Below are 21,508 nucleotides of genomic sequence, written 5' to 3' on the forward strand. Positions count from 1 at the left end.
TTTGCTGATGGCCACTGCCTGCAGAGCATCTGAGCCAGAGCAGTTCTACAGCTGCTTCTGTCCATCCACCCTCATAATGCTGCTTTATAAAAAGGCCCATGAAGTCATCAGCGTTCGGCCCCTCGTGTAATCATTCCCAAGAAAATGAGCTGAAACACTGCCAGACAGTGAAAATTTGAATCAATACGGTTTTGCTCCTCCTCGCTTCCCCACTGTACAGGAAAGCTGCATCACTGAGCCTCTTACAGAGTGAGGTGAGAGGGGGAGATCAGGACAGGACAGCAGGGCCATCGCCCATACAGGGGGTGTGCAGGGCAGGGACACCTGAGTGCTGTAGGGTGAGCAGAAGGATGGGGCTCAGAGTTCTTGAGCTTGGTGGTACCAGTGCTGAAAGCGCTGTGTAGTGAAGGGTGAAGAAATTGTATTCTGTATTTTTTTTTTTTTTTCCTTTCCTGACTATTTAATCCATTTTTGGTGTGAGTTATTTTGGTAAAATCACATTTATGTCACTGAGGGAAGCATCAGTGAAGAAACTTCAGCTTTTAGAAGTCAGAGTTAGCTCATGAGCTCCTGCAAATGACACATAGTCTACTCTCTTAGTACAGAGGGGCACAACACCAGATGAGTTAAATATTACTTGTGGTGTCATTTCTTAATGCAATGAACAAGACTTCACTGACTGCACTAATGAAGCTGTTATCTTGTTGTCTGGTGCCACCACAGAGGTGAGCAATATAAGCAATGGAGGGCTGCTTGGGGCTGCTTAGGGCTGGTAGTAACAGTCCAGAGGATTTCTCATGGTGGCTGCTGCATCAGTGACCTTTGTGTTGTGCTAATGACCTTTCATGGAGCGTTCTGCCACTGGGAATTGCTTCTGCAAAGCATTACTGGCCACAAGTTACGACTCCTAATATTTGATGGACTACTGCAGATTGTATTGCAGGATATGAGATACCATCCCAGCAATGCAAGTTAGGAATGCTAAGCATGTTGCAGTCCTTCCCCTTCATTTTACTGGTGGAGGTGTTGGTAACCTCACATAGAAATGTGCTAAAAGAGCAGAGAAAAGGGAGACGTTTCTAAGAACAGCTCTTGAAGACACTGGTTTAGTAAAGTCCCTAACACTGAGATTGACACATGCTGCTCTCATTAGTATGTAGGCTATCACTTCGAAAGAAGCTCTTGTAAAGCCATGCACTTCATTAGCCAGTTGTCAAGTTGGCATCTTTCAGGTTAAGGAGACTCAATGTCCATGAATGGACATTGATGGGAGGATTTAGTGATCAGAGTATCTCTTTGGGAGCGAAGTGCTTTATGCACTCTGCTAATCTTGATCTTTTCTGGCAGTTCTTGTGGCCGTGCCCTTCAATGACTCCTTTGGAAGCCCATGTCTCTGCTAAATTGCATGCATGCTAATTCAGTTGGTGTGTGAGCCAGCTTGCAGTACTGGGGTGGCAGAGGGATTCCCAGTGAGAGAGACCAAGCATCAGTGCGTGATGGTGCTTCATGAGTGAGCTCTGCACAAATCTGAAAACCCCTTGGAAGGATGGATGCCACAAAGAAGACAGGTAGTAGCATAGCTGTTGCACTGAGAAGGCAGCAGAGGTGATGTCAACTGAGGGACTGGTCATGATTTCTGCTGAAGGCAAAGGCTGTGTTCAGCTCTGTCCTTGCATCTCGCATGACCTCTGCCAGGAAACGCCTTTACGTGATGGTTGTTTCTGTCCATCCATTTCTCTGTTGCTGTTGGGATGATGTGGAAAGTTGGCAGTGCTGTTCAAAGCCACATGGAACTTTGCTGCTGCCAAGCTTCGTTAGAAATAGACTTAATGTGATGACAATACTGATCTGAATGTAGACTGGGATATAAATGAACTTGGGCTGCCTTGTGCTTTCTCAGTAAATGGTTTCAGCTCATTCCATAAGAAACCACAGAAGAGCTTCTGTATTCACTGTCCCTGCTCAACGTGGTAAGCAGCTGGGGGAAAAATACATGTGTACTGAAACCAGTGGTAAGTTTGAAAAGTCCAGGCAGAACTACATCTATGACAAAGCTGGGCTGTGCCACAGCAGCTGCTTTGTAACTGTTGAGGAGGGCCACCAAGAAATGATTTCTTCCTTCAGTGGGTTAAGCACCATCACCTCAAGGCGTGAAAGGAAAAGGGATCATCAGTGCCAAGGAAGAGTGGGCACCAAAAGGGAGATGTGTTGTAGTGTAGTCCTCATCCCATCCTGTTCACACAAAGGGAGAACAGTTATCTGCTGATGATGTACCTGTGTGACCCAGAGCTTCTCAGCTCTGCAGCCAGCAGTCCAGCTGCTGACTGCGTGGCTGTTTATTACCCATCACCCTGCATATAAGGCAGCAGCTACAACTCTCAGAGTAGTTGCTGTGAGTTGTGATTTACAGCAATAGTAATACTAATGACAAAGTTTGTTAAAAGAGCTGTGTTACCTTCACTGCACGACAGTGAGAGTTGCCAAAAGGATAAGTGCTGCAGACAGGGTAAGAACTGAAATTCTGGCTGCTAGACGTGGCTTTTCACTGGGATTTACAGTTGGTGTTTGTACCTCTCTTCTAAAAATATTTAAGTTTATTTATCTTATAAATAGAATGAAAGGGAAAAGATATGAAAAGAACCTCCCCTTCCTTTCCTAGTCCACACCAACATAAATTGTCTTTCCAAAAGCTAGAAATTCTGAGCTACACATCAGTACAGTGAGCACCAGTTTGGTACCATTCAAGATATCATCAGTGTATCTTCTTTGTTCCTGGCACCTACCTGCAAAGCCCTGCTGCTGAATTGAGATTGTTAATAGCAGAATTTAAGCAAGGAATAGTGGAGGCTGTGGCAGATACTGCCAAGGGAGAACTGCCCTTCATGCAAATGGGAGACTGAGGTGGGAGCAACCAAACCAAAGAGGCAGCTGCTGACTGTTCATGAGGTGTGGATGTCTCATGGTGATATGCTGCGTGCAGGTCACCAACCAGCAGCCCAGGCTGCCCAGAGCCACATCCAGCCTGGCCTTGAATGCCTGCAGGGATGGGGCATCCACAGCCTCCTCCACACCCTCTGGTGGTGATGTTGTTCTACTAGAGACTGGAGTCCTGCATCCCAAGGTCATCAAACATTGGCTTTGATGCTTGTTTGCTTGTTTTTTCCAGGAAGGATGAAATTAGTTTTGGTTTCACGCCAATATTCTCTTTGCCCCTCTTCCTGCAGAGGCTACTTGACTCATGGCAACATGCGAAGCGGTCGCTTTCAGGAGTGTATTAACCTGTCAGCATCAAAAAATAAACAAGAGAAGACGCTGCAGATGACTTAATGGTGGCATTCTGATTGCATTGCCTCTGGGTATATTACTTGTAATGATCTAATCTTTTCTATTAATACTTGAAGAAAGATGATCAGTAGCACAGCAGTAACAAGTGAAGTTCATCTGTTTAGAACGCGTATCCTTTCCTTCCAGCAACCAACCAACCACTCCTACAGCACAGCCATCACAAAGCCATGTTTACAAATGTTTGTCTGGGTTGGCTGGCTCTGTGATATTAAGAAGAGACTGTGGTATGAAAAATAAAGCTCCTGGTTGTTTTTGTTGTCTTTTACAAATGGATGGGCATTTCAAGCTATAGTGAATGGGAGCAAGAGAAGGTTCTCTTTGTGTCCTTCTTTTTGATTTAAGATCTCCAGTGAGTTAATTAGTCAGCTGTTAATGAATTACAAAACCATTCATAATTAGATACTGACTCCCCTCCTTCTGGGATCAGCACAAGGCAGGGAGTCTGACTCCCTTCTTAGTCATTTTGAAACTATTAGAAGGAAGAGATGTTTGCACAGACATGTGTCTGTGGTATGGTGTGCACCAAACTGGAACTTGAACACACTGGTACATCCCTCGCGTTTCACATCCCCATCTGTAAGTGCTGCACCTGCAGCTAATTAAAAGAAAGCTCAGTTGAACCGTTAGAAATGCACGAGTTCAACTCACTTGTGTAAGCTTTTCTTTCCTTGAGTACAGTGGGTCCTTGTGATGTGGCTTTTGCATAATTCTAAAATGATATTTGGCTTTTATCACATAGTGAGTAGAAAGAAAGATAAGGCAAATAGTGAGAAATGAAGTTTAGTTTTACAAGAGGGCCTTTTCTTTGTTCGTTGTATGGGAACTGCTGGGTCAGGGCCTGAACCCTGATTGATCACCTGAGGTGAGCCATGATCAGCCAGAGAAGCACAGGTGAAGGCAATTCACCCGTGCTGCTGGAAGGGGAGGAGCCTGGCAGCTCCATTTAAGAGCTGGCTACCAGTGGGGAAGGATCTCTTCTGGAGATGGCCTCTGCTGGTGTTTTGTGAGTGAGCCCAGGATAGGGGTAAGCCTTCTATTTATTCTCTTTGGTTGTCATAGTCTGCTTTGCCTAACTCTCTTGTTTATTTTGTGATTATACCATCCTAATATTCTTTGATTGTACGCTTGTCCACTTAAAACCATGGCTTAGTTATTAGGGTGCAAGAGAGACACTGCAGAGATGTGTGGTATGTGTTCATTCCAAGTGCAGATATGTCTTCACTCTAGCAGTGCTATACTGCCAAGTTAAGTATCATAGGATCACAGAATGACCTGGGTTGCAAAGGAGCACGATGCTCATCCAGTTCCAACCTCTTGCTGTGTGCAGGGTCGCCAACCAGCAGCCCAGGCTGCCCAGAGCCACATCCAGCCTGAGGTGGCACACAGATTCAGTACTCACATCCTGACAATGCTTTGCTCACGTGCTTCTGATACTGTAGTGCTGTCCTGGTGTGAATTGGTACCTTTGCACCTGACACCATCATTCAGTTCATTCCAAATCTAGAAACCACGGATAGTCAAGCCCATATGGGCTCTCAACCTGCTAATAAGCATTCCTTGGGAAAAAAACACGAGGTAATGATCTGCCTTGATATTCATGCAGACTTCAGTGTCTTTGCACTATGCTGGCACTTGCAGCACCCGTACCTCAGTGATGTGACTGCTGCAGCCTGTGACAGGCCATGGCTCACGCACCTGTCACTACAGGGACTCTCTCCCACCTGTTAAGGAACTGTAAGAAAAACTGAATAAAAGTAAATCCTAACAACTTCCATAGGGAAATCAAGATTTTAATTCCAGTCCCTTCCAGCTCTCTCTTATAGCCTTCCTTATCCAGCAAACCATGAGTGCTAAGGTAAAAGGGCGCAGTGTGACAAGGAGAAGCTCTTACCTAACTTCCCTTTCCCACCCCTTCCCTCTTTCACTATTAGTGGATTTTCTGTCTCACATTTCTACACTGGTTCCCTCCACCATGTGGATCCCCCAACAGACACCACTGACAGCTAACTTAGCAGGACTTATTTTACTTCCAAGGCTCTGGTGTCACGAGCTTTGGTTAAAGCTTTCCTCCCAGAATAAATGGATTTCATATTTATGGCTTCTTGATGGTTCCAGCACCTTCAGGTTGAATATTAGCATCTTGCAGGTTGTGTATTATAAGCTAACATGGTTTTGTGTCTTACAGTCCATGGTACACTTTTAGGTTTTTTGATAGAGATGGCACTCCATGGGAGATTTTTAGGTACCCAATTAGCTCAGGTTGGAGTCCCACAAATGCTAAAGTTCACTTTTTTGTCCCAACTTTTCCATGCAAAATCTGGCAGGCAGAAAGGCGAAAAGAATGAAAAGCTGATAATAATAGTCCAGAAATAGAGACAGTGGCATGAAGTTGTATTCAAATATGTCCTTTTTCAATGATAGAATGTTTGTTAAGTCCGGGTGGTCTACTGATTAACTCAGGAGGTTAAATATAGCACTTCTGATGTCAGTAAGCTTATCCACACAAAGGGCAAGACATAGAGAAGCCACATAAATCTCCAGCACAACAGTGTATTTTCAGTCAAACAGACGCAAGGTTGGATAGAAAGTCTTTTGAATCAAGAAGTCCTCTCTTTCAAGGAGCAATTGCCAGCTTGCAGTGATATGTACTGCCTGAGCTTCATGATGGGGGATCTAGCCTTGAAGAATTAAAATTCTTCTGTACTCTGATGTGGAATCCAAAGAGAGATGCACTGTAGAAGAAATAGAAGGGAATTAATGGTTAAATCAGTGCAGAAACGTTACTAACCGAGGGGTGGTTGTAGAAATCTACATTTCTGTCTTACAGGAGTGGAGATTCCCAGTGTGGTTGCCCTTTAGTCTTTACATATTGATCCTCCATATTTTGTCCTCTGTACAGATCAGGCTCCAGCGTTATGTCATGTATTTTTCATAGCTGGAATGCTGCCTCTCCAAAGGAACTTGAAAAGGCTCCAACTGTGGTTCTAAGGAAATATAAAAGGCAGTGTTTTTGTATGTAAATGCTGTGCGTCAGGGGAGCAAGTACGTATAGTCTGTTTTTTCACTGCTTTTATTATAGAACTACTAAATAAATCTAGAGAATGTTGCACGCTATTTCCTTCCTTTCTCCTTGCCAGAAGTGATTACTGTTCAATAATTAATAATGACTGAACTCAATATTTAAAAGTGCTAAGAAAATATTTTCCGCCTTATAATCTTGGGCAATTTAAATGCAAAATATCTTCCTCTGCCTCACTCATCTTGCACCGTTCCCAACTTTTAGTTCAGAACTGCTGAGTGTATACATACGTGTGTACTGTAGATAAAGCAGTCTGGTGTGCTAACCTGTATCCAACCTGCCACGATCTCCCAGCAGAACTTTCTTATTGCCTTTGAAATACTTGTTCTCTGGAAAGTCAGGCTCAGGCTGCTGCTTTCTGAATATTCCAGCAAACAGTGGCTTGAAATCCAAGGTGCAGACATAATTTTTCACTGGAAGTGGAAGCAATAAAAAAATAATAATAATATTAACCATTATTCTTCCATTTACCTCATGCATGTTCCACTTCAGCAAGTGATTCTTGCTGGTATTCCCTATGTATCATTAGAATACATTTTAAGAAGCCAGCATAGTAGTTATTTTCCACAGTGAAGATACATTTACACGTGTTTACGCATTATACATAAATACAGAATAACTTATCTATATTTAGTCAGGTGTGTAAATACCCCCTTACTGCTGAGTTGTAGGTAAACACTTCAGTGAACATTAAACCTACACCAAAAAAGAAAAGTTGTGGGCTTAGGTGCAAACCACAGAAAATGCAGTTTGTTGGTCCCTGGGACATGGAGTTAAGGAGCAGAATGGCAAATGCATAAAGTGTTACACGTCTAATCGAGGCAGCAGTTTGGAGGAAAATGACTCCATGAGTTATTTCAGAGATGCACAGACACAGGAACAGGGTTACAGAGCAAGAGATGGGGCTGACATTCCTCTAGTGGAAATCCATTAATGTGCTACAGTAAATTTCTGGATGTCTTCAAGAGGTGTTTAAAAAAAAAATGGAAGGATTTTTCTATAAACAGAAACAATAGTAAAAGGAGGAAGGATGGCCCAGTAAAGCAAAATGCAAATAACTGAAAGCACATGGCTTGCTTTAAGGAGAAAGAGAAGGACATACAGCCCAGCAAAGCGTATAAAATCCTTAGGAGCAGTAGATGAAACATTTCACCTGGATATAAATACTAACTTCTGCAAAGAGTTAGGGAACAAGAAGGTGCTTCTTATGGGCCTTTGACAATTACTTATTGAATTAGGTGTTGTAGTACATGAAAAGAGAAGCAGAGTGTTGGTATTGGCTTTTAAACGTGCTTCCATAAAGAGATAAAGCAATCCTGTAGTGATGGTGGGCCAGACAGATGATGTAAAAGGTCTCTTAGCATTACCATGATTCTGTTTCATTCCTGACCTTCCAAAATAATGCATTACAATTGCTTGTCACTCAATCTACTTAGCACCTATTCTTAGTCTTTCTTCAGCAGTCATACTGCTTTCTATTTATGCATTCTTCTGCGTGGTTTCATTTTTTCCTTTTTGGTGGTTGAACTGAACGATCTTGTAGGTCTTTTCCAACATTGGTGATTCCATGATTCTGTGTTCCTATGTCTGCTCATGAAACTACTGATATGTCATTTGCCTCAAATTAAATTGATAAAACTCTTTACATATGCTTAGGGGTGAAATTAAAGATAGACTTTTAGTACAAATTTGGTCCGAAGTCCAGACTCTTCTTTCCCTGATGTTCACGGATTCTTGAATTTGGACAGTTTTGATTCAGGTACCATTTAGTGTAGATCTGTTTTGTCCATACAAACTCATTCTTCTGACCAGTTCTGAAAAAAAAAAAAAGAAAAAGAATGCATTAAGCTGCCTTAGATTAGCTTTGGGATCCATTTCAGCAGAGACCTGCTGAAGTGTAGTCAAGCTATGGCATGTTTTTGCTTTCCCCGGGAGCACAGAAGTGCCCAGCTCCCTTTTCTGTCATCTTGCTGAGAACAGGTGGCCTCCTTTGGGGTCACCAAGTATATTTAGGGCTGAAATTGGAGCGGGCTGGAGCCGCATTGGCTGTGCCATCCACACGCGTCACCAGAGGTTGATGCACCAGGCTTGCTCTCGCCCAGCACTGCTCTAGAGGGAAGACTGGAGAGGCTCTGCTCCTAAGGATATTTACCAGATGTTGCTGGTAAGAACATTTAATCACATTTCACTTCTAGTTCTTGTCCTAGCTGTTTCTTGATTCTGTAGTTCTTTCAGAGTAGCAGTTGTGCATTGCCCATGGGACTCAGATTTTCTGTCCAGCTGAATAACTGAATGATTGGAAATTGCAGCGAGAGGAAAGGACGTGAAATTGTGTTTTGGAAATGCAGCTGGTGGTTGGAATAGTGACACTTGTATGGAGAGGCTCCCTAAGTGCAAGCCCCTGCTGCTGCTATATAGTTGTTCATAAACTTTGGCCTATTTTGTCATAGGACAGGACAGTGGATTGAGTTATCCTTCATTTGCTTTAATGGTTAATATTCTGCTTTAACACTTTCTTTTTTTCATTTCTTTTTTGTAATTTTTCTCAACACGCCAAGACTAAAAAGGGACAGTATTCCATGTTCCTATATTTAACCTGCATTACTAGACTTCACTTGCCTCAGAAGGAATTGCTGTTTAGCCAGCTAAACAAAACCACCTCGTCATTTGGCAGTATTAGCTTACACGGCAAGTATCTTTGGACTCAGAACAGCTGTTCCAAAGCCTCATCCCCTCCCAACATTAGAAACAGGGCTGTATTCTCTGGTGGAAAGTTGAACTGCGCCCCAAAGCAAAATCATTGTGTTAATTAATCAGTTCAGAGGGTTTTGACAGTCATCTGTATTTTGTAATTCAGCCAGTGTATGGATTTTTCATCTTTTCCAGGAATGCAGAAATAGAGAGAAAAAAGCTACGAGTTCAAAGAACCCAAAGCACCTGCATAGGCTAATGCTGGGAAAAGCAAAATTGCCTCATTAACTTAAGGTTGCTTAAAATATACATAGAGCCTCTTTATGCATTGCATTTTTACTTGTGCGTGCATATAGTAGAATATGCAGATAAAGCTCCCATCCAAAGAGGAGTTTTAATAATGCAACAACATTGTATGAAATAGCGATAGAGAAAAATCTTCCTATTACTTTGTTATAATGAAAAAAGTCAAATAATACTTCAAGAAATCTCGTCTCTCTGATTTCAATTTTTATTTTTTGCTTTTAATTTTCACTGATTTGATTTTCATTAATCCAGTGGCTCTCTACCGTCATCTGAAACAAAGTAATGGTAGATCCCAACTTTAATTTTTTATGTTGTTCAAGTTCTTCCCTTGATTAGCCAATAATGGTGTAATAATCTCAGTAGTTGCTAACCGTGACCTATGCACTTCAAGAACTTGACTTTAGCTTTTAGTGTGGGCTAATACTGTGTATTCACACTTTCATTTCCTGCATCACCAGTGAGCTGGGGAGAGACGGAAGAATACACTCAAAATGGAAGAAGAAGAATATGAGGAAGTTGTGGAGGTAAGAAGAAAATCTGAGAGTAGAATTTATTGTTTTCTGCCTCGTGAATAGGAATATTAATAACTTCTCCAAGATGCTGCTCATGAACATGAATGGTTACTCGTCGTTTGCTATTTGATGACTAGAGTATGATTAGATACCTATCAAATGGTTTGATAAGTAAAAGACAACAGCAACAAATACTTGCTATCGGCGGAGCAAAATCTCTCTGGTTCCTGTCATGGTTTGTGCATTTAAGTAAGGACTGTGACCATTTCACACCCCCACCACAAGGTTCTGTGGTTACTCTCCTGCATAATTATAGATGCAGGGGCCATCTCTTTCCCCCTTGGCTTGCCCTCTGTCATCCAATCCAAGGATGACGTTGGAAGCCCCTCTCTGGCCTGGCTTCTGCTTCTTCCCAGTGCAGTTTTCTCCTTCCAACATATCAGATGCCAAGATGGCGCTACACCTAAACCTGCAGATGTCTGTGGAGCCACGTCAGGCATTAATTAGTTGATTGGGCATTTAAACTAACAGTTTTATAACTAATTACTTAGTCTCAGTGACTGAATTAAAAGAATTCCCAAGAACTAGGGTAATTATAGCTTTCTGTGCCATTGAAATAATGCGTTTGCGATTAAAAGTGTATATAACATTAACAAAGACCTGCTACTTTACTGTTATTATGAAATGAAATTTTGTATTATGAAACGATTAAGTGGTTGTGACGAACTACTCAGCACTTATTTGAGGAAAGAAATACCTACCTACTGTAGGGAACCTGCTTTGGCAGGGGGGTTGGACTCGATGATCTCTGGAGGTCCCTTCCAACCCCTACAATTCTGTGATTCTGTGATAATGTACTGCACGCAGCCATCACACGACTCTTACCTCCGCACCAACCCCACCGGATCGCTGATTTCAGGCAGCATTCATTACAGCACTGGGTCCTGGCTGCCAGCTTCCAAAACTTCAAATAATTCATTAAGTCAAGCAGTTTACCAGCTAAACGTGTGTTGAGAAACAAGCATTACTGCTCATAACATCCATCTTTACACACACTGCGCAGCCCAGTCCAAAGGACAGCAGTCCTTCGTTGTTTCCCATTACGAAGTCCCTCGAGATTGACTTCATGCTTCCTAACTACTATGTGATCTCTGTGACAAAATATTTGTTTATTTCTGCCAATGCTTGTTTGTTTGTTGATGCTTGAATTACGGCAGGTTGGGCCTTAGGTCTACACAGGCCTGCCTCGTTTTTCCTTTATTATTATTATTTTTTTTCCTCCTCTGGGAAGAGTGCACTGAGCGCTGCAGCCACGTGTGAGGTTCCAGCGAACGACGCTGTTAGAGCTGAACAGCGGTCAGCGTGCAGGAATTACCTCAAAACAGCCGAACGAGGGGGGAACTTAAAACATGGGCAACCTCTCTGCTGCCCACCGCGGCGCTCCGAGCGCACCTTGACGCGTTTTTGCGGTACCGAAGCAGAGCGGCGCACGAACCCCAGACGGCGCCCTTCAGCGCCGCCGCCATTTGCCGCCAGGAGCGCTGTCCCGGTGTCGGCATGGCGCCACCGCGCGGCCGCCATGTTCGGGGTGGCCGCCATGTTCGGGGTGGCCTCGGAGGGACCGGGGCAGGTGGCGGGGCGGAGCGGGGCGGCAGCACGGTCCCCGGTTGTGAAGAGGCTCTGGCTGCAGCACGGCCCGGCAGTTGCTTCGTGTGCATTCTGTTTCTGGCTACGACGGGGAAAGGCGGAGAGCAAAAGCGCTGTAACCATCATGGCGTGTCTTCTGGGAGATTTGCTCTGGTCTGTTGGCACCGCAGGGTGCTTGGGTAAGAGTCGAGCAAGGATTTGTGTTGTAAGGGCTGGCAGTGCCTTTGTGATGAGAGTCTGAGCCATGTGTGGCAAAAATGGCATGCTAGCTGGAAACCCTGCTTAAACGACGGCTTCAAGATGAAGAGGGGGAAAAGCTGCCTCTGCAAAAGGAGGAAGGCTGATTATTCACCTGCAGATCTGCTTCAGAGCTCTGCCTTATTTAAGCAGCTGGACAAAGCCACGCAGGTGGCCTTAATCGCCTCCCATGTCGGCTGGAAGGGCTGTGTGGCTGTGCATGGTGAGCTTGGAGATTTCTGGAATGTGCTGAAGACAAACTTCTCGATGCAGATGGCTGACGAACTGTCTAGGGGAGATGCTGTGCTTGAATGTGCCGCTTGAACAGGAAGGAGCAGGTGGAAGATGGAAAGGAAGATGGAAAGGTTGGTGGCAGCCTGGGCTGCAGAAACCAAGATTGTGGAGCTGAAGACTTGAGAGAAGCAAGCGAGGCAAACAGAATTATAATCACCGATTCCAGAAAGGTAAATTAGAGCCTGTGCAGGGCCCTTCTTGGGAAGATCTCTTGAGAAAAGTCCAAGAGAGTTGGGTAATCTGCTAGAACAGTTTCCTCAGGGCAAAAGAACTGTTCATTTGAGTGTGCAGAAATCAAGTGAAGGCTGATATGGATGAACAAGCAGCTCCTGGCTGAGTTCAGACACAAAAGAAGGTGGGAATAGGAGCTGAGTACTTCGGAGGAGTGCAGATGGAGATGTAAGATGTTAATAAGTGCATTCCTGTATGCATGGGCAAACCAGCAAGGGATGTGCAGAGCAGCAGGAATGTGTTATCATTGGCAGTGAGAGGGAAGGTAAGACTGTGGGACTGTAGTTCAGTGGACAGAGACCCTCAGCATATTGCTTAAAGGTTTTTTTTTTGGTTGTGGGTATTTTTTTTTTTTTAAATCAATTTTGGTAAGCTTTATTCTTTATTCTCTGGTCTTCCAGGTCTCTGATTCTTAGTAGAGATGTGGGAATGATGCAGTATCCACAGTAGAGGAAGACAGAGTTAGGAATGGCTTCCCCAGCTGGGATGTGTATGGTTCCAGGGGACCAGAGGGGATGGATCAGGGGTGCTGAGGGGTCTGGCTGATGTCAACGAAAGGCTACTGTCTGTAATCTTCAAAAGTTCATTGTACTGTGGGGAAGTTCCTGATAATTGGAAAAAGCCTTGTTATACCCAACTTCAAGAAAGGCAAGAAAGAGGATCCAAGGAGAAACTGAACTTGAATCCTTAAGAAGGGTATGGAGAAAATCACCTAAGAAGCCATTTTTAAATGCATGAAGAGCAAAGTGATGGGGAGCAGTGAATATTTGTTTATTGAGGGTGGATCATGGCTGACCAGACTTGGTGCTTTTCATGGTAATTTTACTGTGGCTGTTGATGAGGAAAGAACAGCAGTTGATCCGTACCTGGACTGCAGAAGGAGCACTGAAACAGTCATGTAATCTCACTGAATTGATGAGATAAGAGCTGGATAAATGGAAAATTAAGTGAGTAGAAAATTGGCTGACTGCAGAGCTCTGAATTCTGATCAGTAGAAGGAAGTCTGACTGGCAGCCAGAAATGGCTGGGGTCTGTCATGGAGCTGTGCAGATCCTCATCTGTAGGTAGGAGCAACTCTGAAGGCAGCCTTGGAGAGAGAATTCTCTTACAGTCCTTTGGCATATTGCCTAATGTTTGGGAAGTCCTGTTCTACTGGATGCTTTCTTTCAGTGTGGTCATCGTCTGCCTTTGTTATGGATCATTAGATAATGGTCCTTCATTAATTAATTAGGAGGAAGATCAACTAAGGAACATAAGGAATAAATCCAATCAGTGCAAAAAAATAATAACGGATCTTCAGGACTTGATAACATCTTTACAAACTGCAGTCTTGATTCTCCTGAGGTGTGTTTTTAAAACAGTCTTTCTAAGAGAGAGAACAGTTTGCTATTCTGTATGATCTGTCCTAACGATGATATTTTTTTTCTCCTTTCTTTAATAGTACTACATTGAGGAGACAATTGTTGAGGAGGGTGAACCATATGAGGTAAAGGTTCCTGTGAAGTTGAATGCGATTGATATATGCATTAATTACATTCTATATGTAATTAATGTGTAATACTAAACTAGTGGCCTTTTGCATTCTGAGGATCAGTTTTCCATAGTGAGCACATAGGTATCAGTTGCTTTCAGTATCCTTTATTTCCTCTTCAAGACCTTCTTGTGGGCTGGCCAAGAGGGCTTCTAGCTTTTTTTGAGTGTCTGTCCCATCTGTTTTTTTAGATTTGCATTTGGGATTCAACCTGGATGTGCACTGTTTGCCACTGTTTGTCCTCCATCAGAAGGAGCTGAGGATGTGTCTGATAGAAAAGGACAATGCCAATTTCTTTCCTGCTCTCTGTCTTGCTGATGCTCTTCCCTTTGCTGCTGGCCAGCAGCTAAATTTGCACAGGAGCTGACAGAATGAAGCAGCAGGTTATGTTATTTAACTAGAAAGTCAGGCAGAAACATTACTTAGGTAACATATTGGCAAAATCTAATCATTAGTGTTAAAGATGAACAGAATTATTGAGGATGTGAGTTTGGCTAGATATGTATGTATGGATAACAGGGCCCTACTGCACTGTATGCAGCTTGTTAGGAAAAGGAGCATGTAGAGATTCTGCCTGAATCTAGTTTGTGTTATCAGTTCTTTTCCTACTGCAAAGTGGTGAAGATTTTTGTCATGTGACTGGTAACAAATATATGAGTTACCATGGAGTCATTACCATCATTTGTAGCTCTACTGATAGTATAGATGTAAGCAACTCTTTGCTACCATTACATGTTTTTTATGGCATAGGCTTATGCTGAAGCGTAATCTTAGCAGTTCCTTCCAGACGAAGGATCTGGTCCCAAAGTTTTACTATAGTTTTAATTTCATATAATATGATTGATACCATCTGAGCAAGTAATTGAAGGCTGCGCTTTAGAAGCAAGCCTGTCATTTTTAACTGCTGCGTTCATCAGGTGTTTTAAAATCCATAGCCAGACTGGATTTAAAGGGAGCAATAGCACAACTATTTCTGTGTCAGATCTGCCTCAGATTTTGAAAACAGTATTGTAGAGTGAAGAATCACATATGTAGAGTGAATGTCTTTTTAGCTGATGTGGTTGGATGTATTTCCATCAGCTGTAAGTGCAGTTAATAGCATTAGCATCATGCGGGCCTAGGAGTTATCTTAGGAAGGTAAAAGGGAGGAGTTTTGTTGTTTGTTTTTTTAACTCTTTTCAGAAGGAAGCCTCTCCAAGCTTTAGAAATATGCTACAACTTCTCAAGAAAGCGTGTAGATTCACTGCTCTGTTATGAACCTAACATCAAGTAACGCTTTTCTGAATCTTGCCTAGGCAGGTTTCAAGCTGTGCTGTGCTTTCAGTGCCAGAACTTAAACGAACACTTGCTCACTTGAAATGAGTTGGAAGAGATTAATCTGTTGTGGTGCAGAAGTAACTATTAACATCCTGACGCGTCATTAGTGAAATGTAATTAATGTTCATGTAATAAACAACCTTTCTGTAATTTAAGTTTTGTGTATTTGCCAAGTTAATATTTAATGCTTGGTGTATTTTCTTTTCATACTAATGTAAGTAACTGTCGGATATCTGACCTTCATGCATTCCTTTTCAAAGCATTTGTTTTGTTTAAGCTATTGATTATGAAATAAAGCTTGATACTTTGTTTTTCAGATAATTTCAGAGCACATTTTTCAGCTGTAATAATTATTTTAACATGCTTTGGATTAGAACCTTCATATTAAAATGATCTCTTACTGCACGGTAAAAAAGTATATGAGTGATTTAAATTAATTGTGGTCTCCTTTCCAGTGGATGCTTGATCAAATGAATATATGTGCATCTCAACTATATCTTTGCCATGATTATGATCTGACTGTGAGAAAATGTACATTAGTAGAAAAGGTGGATTCCAGGCATTTATTCAGTCAGGTGCATCACAGATTTGCTGCAGGATCCCAAAGACTTGGGATCTGCAGCGTCCATTCCTTTCACAAGAAGAAGATGATCATTGTGGACGACTGTGTGCACCTCTGACCTGCTTTCTCAGCTTTCAGTATCGTCATTAGGAAACCTGGCTGTGTGATGTCTGCTTCTTCAACACTGAGAGCACCTTTCATGCTTTGGTTTTGGTTGTAGGTGGTCCCATCTGAGAAACCACCTCATGCCAGTGAAAGCTGTGCATGTGGAACACAGCCCCTGCTCTTCCTGCTCCTTTGGAGAATAATTGTATCAGTTTGATGCAAAAATCAACCAGTTGTTTAATTCCTTGTACTTTTTCAGTTTGACTCGTATGTATAAAGTAGGCATTGCTGGGTCATCCCAGGCAGAAGTAAGTGTCACAACTTTGGTACACCTTAGCTGGTTTGGGGATAAGAACTGAGCATCCTTCTGTATCAGAGGAAGTGAAAAAAGCTTAAAATAAAACTGTGATTTATAATTAAAACACGTTTATTTTTTTTTCTCCACTCCCAGGTGGTCACTGAGATCACTGAGAGCAGTAGCACAGAATTCACAGGTCCCACAACCGTCACCCATACGATTGAGTATGAAAAAACTTCTGGTGAGGAACCGGCAGCAACTCCGATCAGAAAGAAGACGATACGGACAAAAGTGGACTCTTCTAAGTTCTTGACACCTTATCTGCAGCACAGTAATAAAATGAAGGACCTGTTCAGTGAGGTGAATTATCCCATGTCCTTTACTTGTTTAGAAACACCAATTTTGAAAGCATCTGATAGGTATTGTTGCGATCCTTCATGCTGTTTTGACTTCTTCTGTACTCCATCACGTGTGTCAGTGCCGTTTGCTTGAAGTAGGAAGTTTCCTTCTTTCAATTAGCTCATCTCTTGCCTATTTCCTGCTTACGTGCATCAAGTAATCTTTAGACACAAAAAGCCTGTGGCAGATACCTGAAGATTTCTCTCAGATGTCAGTTAAGATGTCTCCTGTGCTATCTGACTTGGATACTTAAGTAAGGAAATACAGAGGCTACTGTTTATTGAATAGTGATCCTCAGTGTTTTGTACAGCAGTATGTTTCTCTATCCCTCTCTGTATCCAAGAATTATTTTGTGCACAGTATGTGGGAACAACGCCTACCCAAATTCCTGGTATGGCATATCAAATTCCTGTATTACTGTCCATTTTACTGTGTTTTTGGCATGGAAATAACTGCTGTGCAGGTGTAAGGTGGTGTCAGACCTTTTTTCCTACTTTTAACGTGTGATGCCTACCAGTGTTTGCTGTTGAAATGTTATATGAGATCGTATGTCCAAGATTGCTACTCTCACCCCAGAATGTTCTTTGGTCACTGAAACAAGTAACTGAACGTATCAGGGTGAGATGTGTAATGCAAATAAACTCAGAGGTGATCTAAAGCAGGCTGAAGGTAGAAATGGATTTTTTCTGCTGTGTCAGATGGAAGAAAATCAGTTGGTTAAAATAAGCAGAACTGTGCAAATGTATTTGTGTAATGACAGCTTGTATTATTCAGTGATGTGCCCCAAACTCCTATACTAAACAGATGAATACATCAAAAATTACTGTTTGCGTTTCTGCCAGAGCTTTAGGATGTGTCTTAATCACACTTGTCGTTATTTTCTTTCAGAACAAGTACAAAGAAAAGTTTAATAAAGAAAGAGGAAAGCCATATGCTTCCACAGTTGATACGCCAGAAATTCGGAGAATCAAGAAAGTGCAGGATCAGCTCAGTGAGGTAGATATCAAATGTGGTTCTGTCTGCAGTTCCAGTCTCCCTTTAATAGTGCACGTCACAATTTGGGGAACTAAAATCCAAAGCATCTTAATTCTTAGTAGAGTAAGTGGAGAGAATTGGGTCTCTGGGAATAGGAACTCCTGGAGCTGAGTGGGGAGACACCTAAGCAGTGTGCAGGAGATGGGTAGCCATTAGATTTTGCTCAACACCTGGCTTAGGATCTATTGAGGAACGTGATGCAGCAATCCCTGTGCTAAAGCTGACTGAGCCTGCTGTCAAGCTGGGATTGTTGTAACAGCATTAGAATGATTTTGTGCTCCATCTACTGGTTTGCCGTGGTGGTGTGACTGCTGTATTGCTTTCGGGTGTACGGTCCGTGGTAATGGACTGTGAAATTAAGAGAGATGAAATAGCATGGGGATTTCCATCTCCTCATACAGGTGGAAGCACTCTTAGGAAGAGCTCAGATTATAGGCTTACACTCTAGCTTGGATTCACAGCTCGTGACGTTGTCTCAAAGCTGCGTTTCTTTTTCAGCTAACTCACAAAATCTGTTTGTTTCTCTGGGTGTTATTTCTAAGCAACAGCTAGTCCATGGTAAAGGTTAATGACATGCCTAAATCACTCAATGCGGAATCTTTGTGTTATCAAGTTTCAGAATGTCAGTATTCTGCTTTAAGAGAACGCTGGTCAGTGTTAGCTTTAAGTACAGCTGTGGTTTGCTGTGCACTGCTCTAGGTGAAATACCGCATGGCTGGGGAAGCTGCTCGAACTATTTGCCACGTTGATGAAAAGGCCTGGGATATAGAACATGCAAAGAAGGTCTCTCAGCAAGTGAGCAAGGTGAGTTTTGGCTTACCAGAAGGCTTGTGAACGTTAATGGATCATGAAGTTACTGATAAAAGCAAGATTTTCACTTCAGGACACTAAAGCAGTGTCTATAGAACAGTTTAGAAGCTCAGGGGGGAAGGCCAAATAAGTTGATCAAGGCACTTATAAATATCTTAAATGTTTCCAATTCATATTTTTAAAGTCATTAGTATGATACCTTCACTTTGCAAAAAAAGCCTTCCATCAAGCTGTTTATTAACTAATGTAAATATTTTTCTAATAAGAGAGTAACTAGCCTGCTGATCTTTCTGTCCAGGTGTTATATAAACAGAACTGGGAGGAGAATAAGGACAAGTACTTACTTCCCCCTGATGCCCCAGAGCTTGTAAATGCAATAAAAAATACAGCAATGTTCAGTAAGGTAAGAAGAATCACCGATTTGGTCAGATGGAGTTCAAGAAGCATTCCAAGACAAAAATGAATTCATTCTCTATTCTGCCATTTTTCTGTTTTAAGAAACTCTATACAGAAGACTGGGAAGGAGACAAAACATTGTTCTATCCGTACAATGACAGTCCAGAGCTCAGAAGGGTGGCACAGGCTCAAAAAGTTCTGAGTGATGTAAGTATCAAGGCCTGGTTGAAAATTGGATCATGCTACAGTGTAACTTCTTGCTGGCAGGACAACCGGAAATGGTTTGAAGTTGAAAGAGGGAAGATTGAGGTTGGATGTCAGGGGGAAGTTCTGTGCTATGAGAGTGATGAGGTGCTGGAACAGCTGCCCAGAGAGGCTGTGATGCCCCATCCATCCCTGGAGGTGTTCAAGGCCAGGTTGGATGGGGCCCTGGGCAGCCTGGGCTGGTATTAAATATGGAGGTTGGTGGTCCTGTGTGTGGCGGGATGGTTGGAGCTTCATGATCCTTGAAGTCCCTTCCAACCTGGGCTGTTCTGTGATTCTGTGAACTTAAGAGGCTTCTGGCTGGACTCTGTAACAGAACAGAAGATAAATATGCATAGATGTGCGCTGATAGCTCTGAGAGTGGTGGTGTTTCTATAGAAAAGTGAACGCTGTTTATTAGAGTGTGTACCTGTTGGCTTTTTAATGTTGGATTATGAGTGAAAGAAATAATTTAAGACCTCAGGTAACTGGTAAGACCTCAGATACCTCTCAGAATGTGTTGAGAAGCACTCGGGGTTGGCTGTAAGCCCAGTAGCCCTGTTTGCTGGGCCCTGTGAAGTATCTGCAGATCTGTATGATAAAAAAAACTCAGTAGTTCATGAGCTATGCTCAGCATTGCTATTTGCTGATACTAAGAGGAAAAGAAAACAGACACAAAACTCTTTCACTAAGTATTTCAGGTGTTATATAAAGATTTCAGGTGTCCAGTTTATCACAAACATCAGAGTAGTAGACTTGAAAACTTTCCTAGTGAACTTTTCCATAGTCCCCCAGAACACATTGATTGAAAGAGATTATCATTCTTCTGTGAACAGAACTACTTTTGTAACTGGTGGCATTAGCAGAGGTAACATTAAAGATGATGTTACTATTGCAGTGGGCAGTTTCTGTAAATGTTTACTTCTTTCCTATTTCCAGATTGTCTACAAAAAAGGGCACGATGAACGAAAATCTAAATATACTTCTCTGCCAGATCCACCTGATGTGGAACAAGCCAGGAAAGTGACGAGGCAGCTGAGTGATGTGAGTAGAATGCAGTTCTCTTCCTTCAACAGAAATTTCCATTTTGGAATTAGGCAAAAAAAGGTACCAGAGAGCAAAAGAAAAGTCCAGACTTCAAGATCTCTTTGATTTTTTTCAGGAGTGAAAGCCAGCTTTTACGTTTGCTTTCTTTTTTAGAACATCTCAGAAGCTCCTGTCCAGTCTCAAGTGAAAGACAAAATTTCATTCTTATCAGCAAATCTGGGTTTCATAAAACATTTCTGCTTCTCTCATGCACGCATCAGTTCCTGTTCTTCCTTTTGTAAAAAATATCTCCTGCATTGCATTTTAAAGTGCAACATAAAACATCCATTTTACTCCTCTCTTCAAAATTAACAGTGAAACACAAGTATGCATCTGGTCTCAAAATGAATTACTTGCTTACAAGGAATAATCCCAGTTTGCTGTTAAGTTGGATATCTGATCTTTGAAGGTGCCTAAGTTGATGGCAGAGAAAACCTTTTAAAAGTTGCTGTCAGTGTCAGATCATTGTCCACATACGTATCCCATGCGAGTTCATGGGTACTTGTGGAAATTAGTAACTCTTTCCTGATTTGCACACTGAATTAGCAAGTAATATTCAACAGTAAATTCCACAGCTGTATGGCATGACTAGCAGTTCATTTTACATGGAATAGAACAGCTGAGGAATGCAGGAGGTGAAGTGAAATAGAGGAAGATCAACTTTTGCTGGAGAAATTGGAGCTAAGTCGTATGAACTCTTGAGCCAGAAGGTTTTTAGTTCACTTTGAAGTTTAGTTGTGGTAAGGAAGAAATGCCTGATTTTTGTTGCTGTATAGTGGATATTATCTGCTGTTTCAGATGAGGGATAAGGGTATCTAGTGAACTCATCTGAAAGGTGACAGAAGGTAATGTGTTGTTTAGAGGAATTTTCTTGTACCTGAGGTAGCTCAGAAGCTAAATTATCATCAAGATTTTATTTTTTCTTGCATGGGAGAAGCAAGAAGATCAGTGTGATTATTCTTGAAAAGTAATAAATAATAAAATAAATATATTAATAAATATATAATATATAATATATATTTATATATATATATTATATATTATATAATATATATATAAAATATAATAATATAAATATATAATATATAATAAATAAATAATAATAAAAAAAAACATAGTAACCTCTACATGTATCTTCAAACAATAACATTCAGAAAAATCTTTTTTGACGTGTACATTCTTAATCAGTGTGATACCAAGTTGTGCTTTCTGTGATGGGGAGAGCAACTGTGGTGAAAGTGCCTTTGGAACACAGTGAAAAGGCAGGAAGATTTTTTGTGTAATTAAACAGACAGTCACTGCTTAAGTAATTGTTCAAACACTTTAAACTTCAGTTTGAACAGTTTATACTTGATTTCCATTACTCTGAACCTAGTCTGATAGA

The 21,508-nt window shown here is 41.9% G+C and overlaps 1 protein-coding gene across 24 annotated transcripts in view; it reads left to right on the forward strand.

Annotated features, from left to right (window-relative positions):
- Positions 1 to 8,500: 8,500 nt before the first annotated feature.
- NEB (nebulin) overlaps positions 8,501 to 21,508 on the forward strand; it is a 98,316-nt gene continuing 85,308 nt past the window's right edge. For 23 of the 24 annotated variants that reach the window (XM_042877747.1, XM_042877753.1, XM_042877749.1 and 20 more), the window contains exons 1-9: positions 8,501 to 8,588; positions 9,880 to 9,945; positions 13,784 to 13,828; positions 16,309 to 16,515; positions 17,443 to 17,550; positions 18,289 to 18,393; positions 18,698 to 18,802; positions 18,898 to 19,002; positions 19,978 to 20,082. In XM_042877747.1, the coding sequence (XP_042733681.1) occupies positions 9,913 to 9,945; positions 13,784 to 13,828; positions 16,309 to 16,515; positions 17,443 to 17,550; positions 18,289 to 18,393; positions 18,698 to 18,802; positions 18,898 to 19,002; positions 19,978 to 20,082 (813 nt within the window). In that variant the 5' untranslated portion in view covers positions 8,501 to 8,588; positions 9,880 to 9,912. The remainder of the gene's footprint in view (positions 8,589 to 9,879; positions 9,946 to 13,783; positions 13,829 to 16,308; positions 16,516 to 17,442; positions 17,551 to 18,288; positions 18,394 to 18,697; positions 18,803 to 18,897; positions 19,003 to 19,977; positions 20,083 to 21,508) is intronic. The other variant, XM_042877748.1, reaches the window with a different exon arrangement.

The sequence above is a fragment of the Lagopus leucura genome, unplaced genomic scaffold, assembly GCF_019238085.1.
Source record: "Lagopus leucura isolate 7727_CA_CO unplaced genomic scaffold, USGS_WTPT01 Super-Scaffold_100019, whole genome shotgun sequence".
Classification (NCBI taxonomy): Eukaryota; Metazoa; Chordata; class Aves; order Galliformes; family Phasianidae; genus Lagopus; species Lagopus leucura.